Here is a 13,139-nt window from a genome sequence, read left to right as displayed (position 1 = left end):
ACTTGCAAAATTTGCACCATAAAACTTGATTGATTTAAGGCTGCTATGTTTACAAGTGGTTGCTCTAGTAAAGTACAGGACAGATTTATGGCTCAAATGTCAAAATCCATCAATATTTTGTTCAAAGCACGAATCTTCACAGATCACGGTATTGTTTTTCTATCAGTGGAACACTATAGCTGTCCTTTTAGGATGAATGAATACATTTTGGATGCTTGTGATTTATATGAACAAATAATTTGTCTTGGTTTACATTAAAAAACATTTTGCTTTCTTGCAATTCAAAATTTGTCGGTTTATTTAGGGTGCTGTAATCTGGGTGGTGAAAGGAAGAGAGATTAAAACAAAAACTAAATAGTAGAATTTTTAAAATCTTTGAGACTGCTAGAAGAAGTTGAGAAGGTTGCTAAATATTCTCTGGTGCCTGTGGTTTTAAAGACAGAGATATAGGGTGCGATTCCCTGTTTCAAAGTGTTGAAACCAACGCAGAATTCATGGACTTCCACCACAGGAAAAACTGGTGCCACACCTGGACCGATTCTGCTGAGGAAATAGCAGAGTTAAGGGACTAGCTCCGGCGCCACGTGGAACACATCATTCTCATGAGAAACAATACCAAATTCGCCGGATTTTCTGCAATTAGAAAACAATTGTCAGAATTTCTCCACCTGGAGAAGATCAAATGCACCATCTGAGGGTCGGAAGACGGCTTCCGCAAAGCGCGGGGGCTTAGTCTGGGGAACCACTGAGATGCAGTGTTAGAGCCTGTAAGCTGCCTGGGCATATAGGATGCACCTGTGCACTGAGGTCTGTGAGATCCCGCACAGATTCCCACTCATCGCCTGGAAGGACTCCATCGTGTAAATGTTCAGGGCAACTGTCACCTTGATGGCCACCGGGAGCTGGTGTCCTCCGCCTTAACCCCCCCCCCCCGCCCCGTACCAGGTGTGCCATCATCTGGCAGACATGTCACACTGTCTCTCTCTCTGCTCAGCCGGAGTCTTCAACGGCATGCCCAGTCCGGCAGGTCCTCGAATGACAGACGCTGCTGGAACACGAGGCCTCATGCGGCGCCTCTTCCTCAGCCTGTTGGGCAGCCGGCTCTCCAACCTGGGAGTCTGCCACCTGTCCCTCTGCAGCTGCACAGTCCGCTACTGCAGCTTCCTCCTCCTCGAGCAGCGCCCGCTCGTACAGCCGCAGGGCATGCCCCAGGTCTGCGGCGACTAGCAGGAAGGCCATTACATAGAACATAGAACAGTACAGCACAGAACAGGCCCTTCGGCCCTCAATGTTGTGCCGAGCCATGATCACCCTATTCAAACCCACGTATCCACCCTATACCTGTAACCCAACAACCCCCCCCTTACTTTTATTAGGACACTACGGGCAATTTAGCATGGCCAATCCACCTAACCCGCACATCTTTGGATTGTGGGAGGAAACCGGAGCTCCCGGAGGAAACCCACGCACACAGGGGGAGGACGTGCAGACTCCACACAGACAGTGACCCAGCCGGGAATCGAACCTGGGACCCTGGAGCTGTGAAGCATTTATGCTAACCACCATGCTCCCCTGCTGCCCCCAGGTGAGCAATTGCTGGTTGAATTCCAATATCCATTGTCTGCAAAGGGTAAAATACCAACATTTTACCATGGTGCAAATCCTCGTGGCCAACCAGGTCCACCGGGCGACATGGTGGTCATTGGGTGCGCAACAAGATGGCTACCTTGAAGGCAGTGGTAATGGCGGTCCATGCTGAATGCTGCCCCAGTCCCGTGGGGGTCACCCTGGCCACTCGGCCAACTCCCTCATTCCCCCCCTCCGCGGTCCTGGCAGGGCCCACCACCCCAGCCAGCCTGGCCAGTGTCCGGCCCGTCAGCCCATGGCCGCTTCTCTCCATGTCCTACCACCTCGCTCCCTCAGCAGCCACCACGTTGGTTTCACAATTTTTGAAAGTACAAGTGAACCATGCCATTAGGAACTCGGCTCATTGGAGGCGGAGCTCGCGGTGACCCTGAAGAATACCGGATCAGGCCCGCTAATGATATTCAAACACTGTTCCCTGTACACGTGTTCCGGAACGCATTGGCGCCACCGTCGAGTTGATGGAGAATCGCGATTTGGCGTTGGAACCGATTCTCTGCTCAATCGCGTTTCCCAATTCTGGCGTTGGCTGACGGAGAATCCCGCCCTTCAGCACAAAAGAAAGGAAGTTAAGCAAAATATTTCATAATCGCTTCTTAGGTCTGAGCTTTTGCAGCCATTTCTAGGCACCACACTTAGGAAGAGACTGTTGTGAGAGACAGTCCAGAGGAGATTTTGAGAATGGCATCAGGGATACAAGACTTTAGTTAGATGGAGAGATTAGAGAGGCTTGGTTTGTAGCCAGTAATCAGGTCAGAGATTTATGGTGCAATTTAACAGAAACACTTTTAACTGTCATTTTGGGTGCCATTGGTGGGGTGCTTCTCAACAGCTGCATTGGCGAGATCCTGGCCTGTATTTAACGGCAGTTAGAACCAAAATGAGCGCCCACGAGCTGATCGCCATTACTCCTGTCTCGCCGTCTGATTCGTCAGCCTCATGCCTCAGCATCTCGCAGCTAACAAGGGGAGCTGCTGTTAAACGCTCCCTCACCACTGACTCCACAGTCAACACGGGCATGGCAGCGTGCGGACGTGCTCCTCACTTTGGGGATGCCAGCCTGCCAGGCTTCTGGACGGCATGGATGCGAGGCGGGACATCCTGTTCCCCCGAGGGGTTGGAGGGCCAGCAGGAGGGTCACCAATATTGCCTGGGAGGCAGTGGCTGCGGCTGTCAGTTCAGACAGCGTAACCAGGAGGACTAACGTTGAGTGTTGGAAGAAGACCAACACCCTCCACCAAGCTGGAAGGGTAAGGCATCAGTTCTGCCTCCCACCCCTCAAATTCGCAATCATCCTGGCTGACACCTCGCACCCTTCCCAGATCCAATCTTCGTTGCTCAGCAACCCCTGGCAACCAGCAGCATAACCTCTTCATGTCCAGTTGCAGTGTCCACACACGTCACTGCACTCATCATGCACATGGCTCACAAAGCTCTCTCGTTGTCTGGGCAGTACAAGATAGCCCATAATAAGTGGGAAAGGTCAAGACGGTGGGGGGTGGGGGGGGGGGGGGGGGGGGGGGGGGGAAACTACCAGCAATCCAGATCCTCACCCCCAATGAAGACTGCCCCTGAAAATGACAGAGTTGTCTGAGGAGAGTGCAGTCACCGACAGCAGGTTTGGCTTGCGCAGCAGTGGTGAGGATCCACTGTCCCTTCACCCAGATGACCTGCCTCAAGTGAGTTGTTCATGTCAGACAAAATGATCGTTCCTTCTCACTGACCACGTGTCCATTCACTTGCAGGGTCTCCACCTGGTGAGGGCAGGGCATCCAGAGTCATTCACTCCCCCTCCCCCCCCCCCCCCCCCCCCCCGCCACCAAGAGATCTCCAAGGAGGAGAGCTCCGAGGAGACCACCATCGAGGCATCAAAGCAGTCACCCCCACCTTCCACCTGTGCAGAGACACACGCCTGAATGGGCGACATTAGTGAACAGGCTTCTGGGGCAGACCCCATTCAGACGATGGGTGTGAGCGCGCTGTCAGTAGAAAGACAGGGTCAAACACTGGCAGGAACTGAGGAGCACCTGAGCTTACCTCACAGCGAGTGATCATTGTTCTCCTGCCTTTTTTATTGACCCGCTGACAATGTTGACACAGGTCTATCACCTTGGGGTGATGTTACATAGACCCTGGTAGTCTGTAGCGGCGATGAGCAGAGGGTTGTTGGGGGGGGGGGGGGGGGGGGGGGGGGGGATGTGGGAGGATCGGGAAATGGGGGATGTTGGAGGAAGCAGAATAATGGGGAGGAGGGGAATGAGGGAGATGAAGGAGGGAAATGGTGGGGAGGAAAGGAAAATGGTGGGGAGGAAAGAGGGCTATGGGGTAAGCTGACAGTCAATGAGATTCTATGAGAATCGGGTGAGGATGAACTGAATAGCTGCTATCTGTGCAGTATCATTCTACAATCTGATGAAAACTATAACAAAAAGGCCCTTGATTATATCCAAATATTTTACGCACGCACTGAAGAAAGCACAATGACAAAACCAATGAAATTGTTAAGATGAAAGCAAAATCTAGTGGAAGCTGGATGTCTGAAATAAAAAGAGAAAATTCTGCAAAAACACAGCAGGTTAGGCAGTACCTGTGAAAGTTTAGCTGACAAGAGGACAGCACAGTGGCACAGTGGTTAGCACTGCTGCCTCATAATGCCAGGGACCTGGGTTCAATTCCAGCCTTGGGTGACTGTGGAGTTTGCATGTTCTCCCTTTGTCTGCGTGGGTTTCCTTTGGGTGATCAGGTTTCCTTCCACAGTCGAAAGATGTGCAGGATAGGTGGGTTGGCCACGCTAAAGTGCCCCTTAAGAGTCCAAAAATCGATTAGGTGGATTTACGGGAATAGAGTGGGGACTTGGGCCTCTCTCAGAGGGTCGGTGCAGACCTGATAGGCCGAATAGCCTCAAAGAACAAAGCAAAGTATAGCACAGGAACAGGCCCTTTGGCCCTCCAAGCCTTGCCGAACATGGTGCCCGAACAAAAAACAAAACCTTCTGCCCTTACTCAATCCGTATCTCTTTATTTCCTCCCTATTCATGTACCCGTCCAGATTCCTCCTAAATGTTTCTAATGTGCCTGCTTCCACCACATCCTCTGGCAATGCGTTCCAGGCACCCACCACTCCCTGCGTGAAAAATCTACCCCGCACATCTCCCTTAAACTTTCCCCCTCTCATCTTGAACCGTGGCCCCTTGTAATTCACATTTCCACCCTTGGAAAAAGCCTATCCACCCTGTCTATGCCTCTCATAATTTTGCAGACCTCTATCAGGTCTAGCCTCAACTACCGTCTTTCCAGTGAAAACAATCCTACTTTATTCAACTTCTCCTCATAGCCAACACCTCGAGTTCAGGTAACATGGGCTCAATGGGTCAAATGGCCTCCTTTTGCACTGTAAATTCTATGAACATCCTGGTGAACCTTCTTAATAATAATCTTTATTAGTGTCAGATGTAGGCTGACATTAACACTGCAATAAAGTTACTGTGAAAATCACCTAGTTGCCACACTCCGGCGTCTGTTCGGGAGAATCCAGAATGTTCAATTCACCTAACAGCACATCTTTCGGGACTTGTGGGAGGAAACCAGAGCGTGCTGAGGAAAACCACACAGAAACGGGGAGAACGTGGAGACTCCGCACAGAGTGATCCAAGCCGGGAATTGAACATGGGACCCTGGCGCTGTGAAGCAATAGTGCTAACCACTGTGATATTGTGCCTTTGTTCTTTGCACTCTCTCCAAACCTTCTACATCCTTCTGATAATGTGGTGACCAGAACTGTACGCAATATTCCAAATGTGGCCTAACCAAGGTTTTACATAGCTGCAACATGATTTCCCAGCTCTTGTACTCAATGCCCCTGCTGATGAAGGCAAGCATACCATATGCCTTCTTAATCACCTTGGCCACCTGTGTTTCCACTTTTAGGGAACTGTGGTCCTGCACGTCCAGGTTCCTCTGAGTGTTAATGTTAATAGGGTGGCATGGTAGCATAGTGGTTAGGACTGTTGCTTCACCGCGCCAGGGATCCAGGTTTGATTCCCGGCTTGGGTCACTGCCTGTGCGGAGTCTGCACGTTCTCCCCGTGTCTGCGTGAGTTTCCTCCAGGGACTCCGGTTTCCTCCCACAGCTCACGAAAGATGTGCTGTTAGACGTGCTGAAAGACATGCTATAATTTGAACATTCTGAATTCTCCCTCTGTGTACCCGAACAAGCAGTGGAATGTGGCGATTAGGGGCTTTTCACAATAATTTCATTGCAGTGTTAATGTAAGCCTACTTGTGACAATAAAGATTATTACTATTATTATTAATGTTCCTAAGGGTTCTGCCATTTACAGTATAATTCATACCTAGATTTGAACCTCCAAAATGCATCACCTTGCATTTGTCCAGATTAAACGCCATCTGCCATTTCTGTGCCCAAGCCTCCAATCTATCTATGTCCTGTTGTATCCACTGCCAATGCTCGGCACTATCAGCAACTCCGCCAATCTTCGTGTCATCAGCAAACTTACTAATCAGACCACCCACATTTTTCTCCAGATCATTTATATATACTACAAACAACAGAGGTCCCAACACTGATCCCTGTGGAACACCATTAGCTACTGATCTCCATTCAGAAAAACACCCTTCCACTGCTACCCTCTAACCAAGCCAGTTCTGTATCCCCGACTTCCATGTGATTTTAGTTTTCGTACCAATCTGCACTGTAAGGTTTCTATGATTCTATGAAATGAAACATGAACTCTTTCTCTCTCTGCAGACATTCCCTGGCCTGCTGAATATTTACAGATGTTTCTATTTGATTTTGTACGGGCTGCGATGGGTTAGGGGTACAAATGCAGCTTTTCAATTGTTTCAAATAATTTGGAGTTATATGCATTTTCACTAATCTAGATAAAGTGACAGAGAGTTTTTGGATATTTTACAGGTCAAAGATGTTGGTGCATCAATGACTATTCATGCTTTTGGCGCATATTTTGGTCTGGCTGTTTCTCGTGTCCTATATAGGCCAGGATTGCAAGCTGGCCATGATAATGAAGGATCTGTGTATCACTCGGATTTATTTGCTATGATTGGTAAGTAAAAATATACAACTTTTGGCAGTCATTTTAGAACATAAGATGCACATTCTGCATTAACCTACAAAACATATATTTCTGATCTACTGTACCTTACTCAAATCTATTGCTACAATCTCCTCTAGTACTACATTCCGTGCCTGCTCTGTTGATTTGATTTTAAATTCTCATCCTCTTGTTCAAATCCCCCAATGGTATCACTCCCCCCCCTCCAACCCCCACTCCTCTGTAAACTCCTCCAGACCTACAATCCTTTGAGAACGCTGAATTCCTCCAACAATGGCCTTTTGTAGATTCCCCCTTTTATTATCCCACACTGGTGCCTATATCATCAGCTGACTAGGCCTTAAGATCTAGAATTGCCTCTCCAAACCTCTTTGCTTCTTCGTAGCTCTCTCCCCCTTTGAGATGATGCTTTCAACTTTACTTATTGACCAAGCATTTGGCCTCCTCTCCTAATGTCAATTTTAGGGCCTTATATTAATGTTGTTTGTCTACGTGTCTCCGTGTTTAGGCAGCACGGTAGCATGGTGGTTAGCATAAATGCTTCACAGCTCCAGGGTCCCAGGTTCGATTCCCGGCTGGGTCACTGTCTGTGCGGAGTCTGCACATCCTCCCCGTGTGTGCGTGGGTTTCCTCCGGGTGCTCCGGTTTCCTCCCACAGTCCAAAGATGTGCGGGTTAGGTGGATTGGCCAGGCTAAATTGCCCTTAGTGTCCTAAAAAATAAGGTTAATGGGGGTTGTTGGGTTACTGGTATAGGTATACGTGGGCTTGAGTAGGGTGATCATTGCTCGGCAAAACATCGAGGGCCGAAGGGCCTGTTCTGTGCTGTACTGTTCTAATTCTAATTCTAAATACTGGCCACTGAAGCACTTTACGACATTCTTCTACATTAAAGTTATTATGTATTTGCAAGTTGTTCTTGTTTATTTGATGACTCAAATATGAACCAAACATGCATTGTCCAAAAGCTGTACTTACTTTGGCAAAAAATAGGAAATGTGGGAAAAACTCAGCAGAAAACCTGGGCAACACGGCGGCACAGGGACGGCACAGGGGCACAGTCATTAACACTGCCATTTAGTTTGTCCAGCGATGCGTAGATTAGGTTATGGAGTTCTACAGCAGGGGTGTGGACTTGGGTGGAGTGCGCTTTCAGAGGGTCGATGCAGATTCGATGGGCCAAATGGCCTCCTTCTGCACTGTAGAGAGTCTATGATTCTATGGATAGAGAAAGAGAGGACAAAACCATCTGCCACCCGCCGCTGGAAGCGTATTTCCCAATGCAGCAGAGAATCAGGTGTCAGGGGTAAAACGGGATTGGTCCCCCCCCCCCATTTACGATGTTCTGCCCCCTCCCTCCCCCCTTGTGGTAGAATCGGGATTCTCACTCACGCGTCAGTGGGAGAAAGGAAATGGGTCTTAATGGCCCATTTGCATCCACTTAGCGGACTGGGCACCAGATTCTCTGGCCTTCGCGATTCTCTGGTCCTCCAAGCCAGGAATCATCTGGGCGTGAACTACAACAGGCATGGACAAACGTGGTCCTGACGTGGTGGGCCTTGCCGTGAGCCAAAAGGGTAACCCCTTAAGGGGGTTGCCCCCAAAGGCCACCCGAGGGCCACCCTCTCCTCCCCCCCCCACAATTCCAGACATGTCAACCCCACCCTCACAACATCCACACTGCCCCCCAAAGACCCCCTAAATAAAGAGACCCCTAAAGATGCCCTAAACAAGGGGACCTCCCCACAGAGACCTCCTAACTAAACAGATCCCCAAACTAAAGGGACCACCCAGAGACCCGCTAACTAAAAGAACCCCCCACAGAGATCCCCTAACTAAAGGAACTCCATCACAGATCCCCACCCTCCCCAGAAAAGAGAGCCCTGTCTGCAAGCTAGAGAGCAGTTCAGCCAGGGTCATGAAAAAAAATATTTTTGTAACACTCATGTGGGCTGCTGGCTCAGACAGAGAAAGCACCATGTGTCCATTCCTGGAAAGAAGATAGCAGTTACTTATGTTTAAACCCCTCAGAACCTTTACCTACAAGCCATTGGTTCATTTCTCTTAGTGGGCTGCGATTGACAGCTTCCACAAACACAACTGTGAAGCTTGCTTCATTTATCTCTGTTCATGGATGAGTAACTCTGAAGTGCTGTAACCACAATGCTTACAAACATCAACCATTTCAAAGGGGCCTTAGGCCACCTTGCTGGGCGGACATTTTTTTTTAGAAAACATTTTATTGAGGCATATATCATTTTAACATTTTAACATATCAACATTCTAATTAGCAGAGCGATCCAACACCCGCAAAAACACCACAGTAACATGCCCAACTTCCCCCCACCCTAACTCCTAACTACCCATATATTAGATTCCCTGCCCTTATTCTCCACTTCCATACCTTCCCTCCACCCCCCACCCCATTCCAACCCCCCCTCCCCCCGCCCCCCTTCTGCTGACAGTCAGACAGTCAGTTTTCCTTAAAGAAGTTGATGAGCGACTGCCAACTCCGAGCGAACCTCTGTAATGAACCCCTTAAGGCGAACTTAATCTTCTCTAGCTTGGGAAACCCTGCCATGTCACTGGCCCACACCCCCGACTTTGGAGGCTCCGAGTCCCTCTGTACCAGCAAAATCTGTCTCTGGGCCACCAGGGAGGCAAAGGCCAAAACATCAGCCTTTCTCTCTACCCCCCCCCCCCCCCCCCCCACCCCCCCGCAATCCCAGATCTTCCGACACTCCAAATATTGCCATCTCTGGACTCGGAGTCACCCTCCCTTTCAGGACCTCTGACATGACATCTGAGGATCCCTGCCAAAATCCCCTCAGCTTCAGGCACACCCAGAACACATGATTCACTGGACTCCCCCCCGCCCATCCCACACCATCCTCCACCTCCTCAAAAAACCTACTCAACCAGGCCACAGTCATATGAGCCCTGTGGACCACCTTGAACTGTTTAAGGCTGAGCCTGGCCCTGGCACACGACGAGGATGCATTGACCCTTTTCAGGGCCTTCTCCCATAGCCTGACTTCCAACTCCCCCCCCCCCCCCCCCAACTCAACCTCCCACTTCCTCTTCACCTCCCTGATTGGGACCCCTTCCCACTTCATCAATTCCTTGTATATTTCCGAGACCCGCCCCTCCCCAACCCCTGATTTTAACATCACTCTATCCTGTAGTCCCCTTAGAGAGAGGCGAGGGAAACTTGGGACCTGCAGGTACCGAAATCCGTTCCCACACAGCAACTCGAACTCCTCCTCTAGAAGCTCCAGGCTCGGGAACCCCTCCTCAAAGAAGGGATCCCCAAATCTCTCAATCCCTACCCGCTACCACATCCTAAAGCTCCCATCCAGCCCCCCCACCGAGCGAACTGGTTACTGTCACAGATTGGTGACCATACCGACACCCCCTCCAGTCTCTAATACTGCGTCCATTGCCCCCACACTCTCAGGGCTGCCACTACCACTGGGCTTGTGGAGTACCGAGCCCGTGAGAATGGCAGAGGTGCCGTTAACAGCCTCCAGTGCCCTTACACAATGCTGCCTCTACCCATTACCACACCGACCCCTCTCCCACTACCCACTTCCTGACCATCGAAATATGAAATGAAATTAAATGAAAGTCGCTTATTGTAACAAGTAGGTTTCAAATGAAGTTGCTGTGAAAAGTCCCTAGTCACCACATTCCGGCGCCTGTTCGGGGAGGCTGGTGCGGGAATTGAACAGTGCTCCTGGCCTGCCTTGGCCTGCTTTCAAAGCTAGCGATTTAGCCCAGTGTGATTAGCCGCCCATTAATAATTGATAAAGTTCCCTCCCCACGTCCCCACTCAAGAAGGATCTTCTTCACTCTCGGGGCTTTCCCAGCCCATATAAAACCCAAGATCACTGTTAATTTTCCTAAAAAATGTCTTGGGGATAAAGATTGGGAGACACTGAAACACAATCAGCAATCTTGGGAAGACTGTCATTTTCACAGTCTGTACCCTCCCTGTCAATGACAGCGGGAGCACGTCCCACCTGCAAAAGTCCCCTTTCATTTGTTCAATCACCCTGCCCCAAATTTATTTTATGAATCTGACCCCAGTCCCTTGCCACCTGAATACCCTGCCCAAATTTAGTTTATCTGGGCAGACATTTTTTATGGTCCTGATTAGGACCATGGAAATCTTGCCCTAACATTACATACAGAATTAATAGTCCACATATTTTATCCGAAAAATATGTCCCAAGTCAAACCTCAGAAGAGTACTACCAGATCCGTATGATGTTTATTAACTTGCGCATCACAATCTTGCAGGTTTGTTAATTTAATAACAACTTGAACTAAATTAGGGGGATGTAGATGCAATAGTCTGGGAACTGAACTGATACTGCCAGATACTGCCTACAAACAAAACAGATTTTATCCTATATGGTTGAGCTGTTTTTGAACTCATATTCGAACCAATTGTTTACCTAAAAAATACACGTGAAATTAAGTAATTAATCTATTTTGTTGGACCGGCTGTTCCTAGATAGTGCTGATACAACAATTAGATAATGCTCAATGCTAAAGATACCTCTGCCAGTTGTTTTTTATTTTTTAAATATATGTTGAAGGTATTAACATCGGGAGGACTGTTAATCTTCAACATAACCAATAATGTCAGATTTATTTTTGACACATTGACAACTGTTGTTTTTAAAGCTCCAATATAACTACATATTGTTCTAAATATGTTGCAGGTACTCTTTTCTTATGGATGTTTTGGCCAAGTTTCAACTCCGCCATTGTAGAAAATCCCGATGGACAGTACCGAGCCATTATCAACACTTACTATTCATTGGCTGCATGTGTGCTCACTGCTTATGCCCTATCTAGCTTACTTGATAAGAAGGGAAGATTGGATATGGTGAGGATGAATATTTTTATATTTATTAATTTTGCCATAATTACTGACTCTATCAGGATATCATATTGCTCTTCAATTAGGGAAATTTCTGATACATTACTCCTTCATTAATTAACTTTGAGAAATTATGGGTTGAACCTTGCTGAGCTGTCAGAGATGTTGCCTGCTGGCTGGGAAGGCAGCAAGACACCTGTGAAGCCTCTTTTTGGAAAGGTCCATCACACCATACACCAATCAGGTAGTGATGAGTCCAGCAGCAGACTTTCCCCAGGAATCCATACTTCAAGGGTGGAAGCCTCGCCTACAGAAAGCTGCAGGTCAATCAGAGGATGGCAGCTGTTGTGCTCAGCAGTGCCACTGGGAAGATTGTGGCTGCTGCTGGAAGGACAGGCACTGGAGTCCTCAGATCATGGAGTGACACAAGCGATTAATGTTTGTGGTAGGGGGTGGGGCGCAGGAGGGTCGGTGGTGGCTATCAGGGAGGGTCACACTCCCCCTTCCTTATATCCAGTCCTTCGATCCCTGATGCACCATCAATTGGACACGAGACGAAGATGAGATCCAAACGATAGGCTTTAATGAACAAGATGTGTGCACGGCAGCAGACGTACAAAAGAATGGCCGACTACCAGGAAGCACGGGTTCTTATATCCCGCCTTGTAGGCGGAGCTGCCTACCTCTCAGCCAATCGGCTGAGAGGCACATGACTTACCCGGGCCAATGGGCAGCGAGTCCTCTGCACCAATAGCAGCTCACTTCTAAGGTACCGTAATACCCCTAGTCATACTACCACAATCCCCAAGAGAGACAAGATGGTTGCAACAATTTTACCAATCTAACACATTGGATGCCGATAGGCCTGCCTGCAACTGGGTTAATAACACTGGTGGCAGGATGAAGCCCTTAAGTGGTCATTAATTGGCCACTTAAGGGCCCCAATGGTTGGCTGAGCAACAAGGTCAACCATGGTCCTTCCCAAACAGAACTTAATTCTAGCAGATGTGGGAAGGTGTTAGGGCTCTGGTATGTCACTATTCCCCCTGAACAGACATCCTTCCTGTCTCCTAGCTCGCCACCAGTGACAGCACAAGATTCTGGCCTCGCTTTCCATTTCTTTCACTGCTTGAAGTAGAATAGCTCAGCTATTGACCACAAAGAGGAGTTACTCTATCCATTGTAGTTACAACAGCAAATATAATAGGAGGAACAATCAATTCATTGCCACCAAAATTAAATCATAAATCCTCAACCTCGTTGTCACTCCAATTTAGATAGGGTGGCACAATGGTTAACACTGCTACCTACGGCACTGAGGACCGGGGTTCGACCCTGGCCCCAGGTCACTGTCTGTGGGGAGTTTGCATGGGTTTCACCCCCACACCCAAAGATGTGGTTAGGTGGATTGGCCAGGCTAATATTGCTCCTTAATTGGAAAAAAAAGTCACTCCAATTTAGTTATCACAGAACAAATTCAGGGAGTTTCCGGCATTTCATTAGTTGTATCAATCT

At 48.6% G+C, this 13,139-nt stretch overlaps 1 protein-coding gene across 1 annotated transcript in view; it reads left to right on the top strand.

The window, feature by feature from the left end:
* The window catches only part of LOC119967418 (ammonium transporter Rh type A-like), a 66,744-nt gene that overhangs the window by 29,234 nt on the left and 24,371 nt on the right, over window positions 1-13,139 (top strand). Inside the window, exons 4-5 of the mRNA XM_038799943.1 lie at window positions 6,579-6,726; window positions 11,464-11,630. Of these exons, the coding sequence (XP_038655871.1) occupies window positions 6,579-6,726; window positions 11,464-11,630 (315 nt within the window). The remainder of the gene's footprint in view (window positions 1-6,578; window positions 6,727-11,463; window positions 11,631-13,139) is intronic.

Source organism: Scyliorhinus canicula, chromosome 6 (assembly GCF_902713615.1).
Source record: "Scyliorhinus canicula chromosome 6, sScyCan1.1, whole genome shotgun sequence".
Taxonomy (NCBI): domain Eukaryota; kingdom Metazoa; phylum Chordata; class Chondrichthyes; order Carcharhiniformes; family Scyliorhinidae; genus Scyliorhinus; species Scyliorhinus canicula.
The sequence above is the reverse complement of the archived record's forward strand: the minus strand, read 5'-3'. Positions and strand labels throughout refer to the sequence as shown.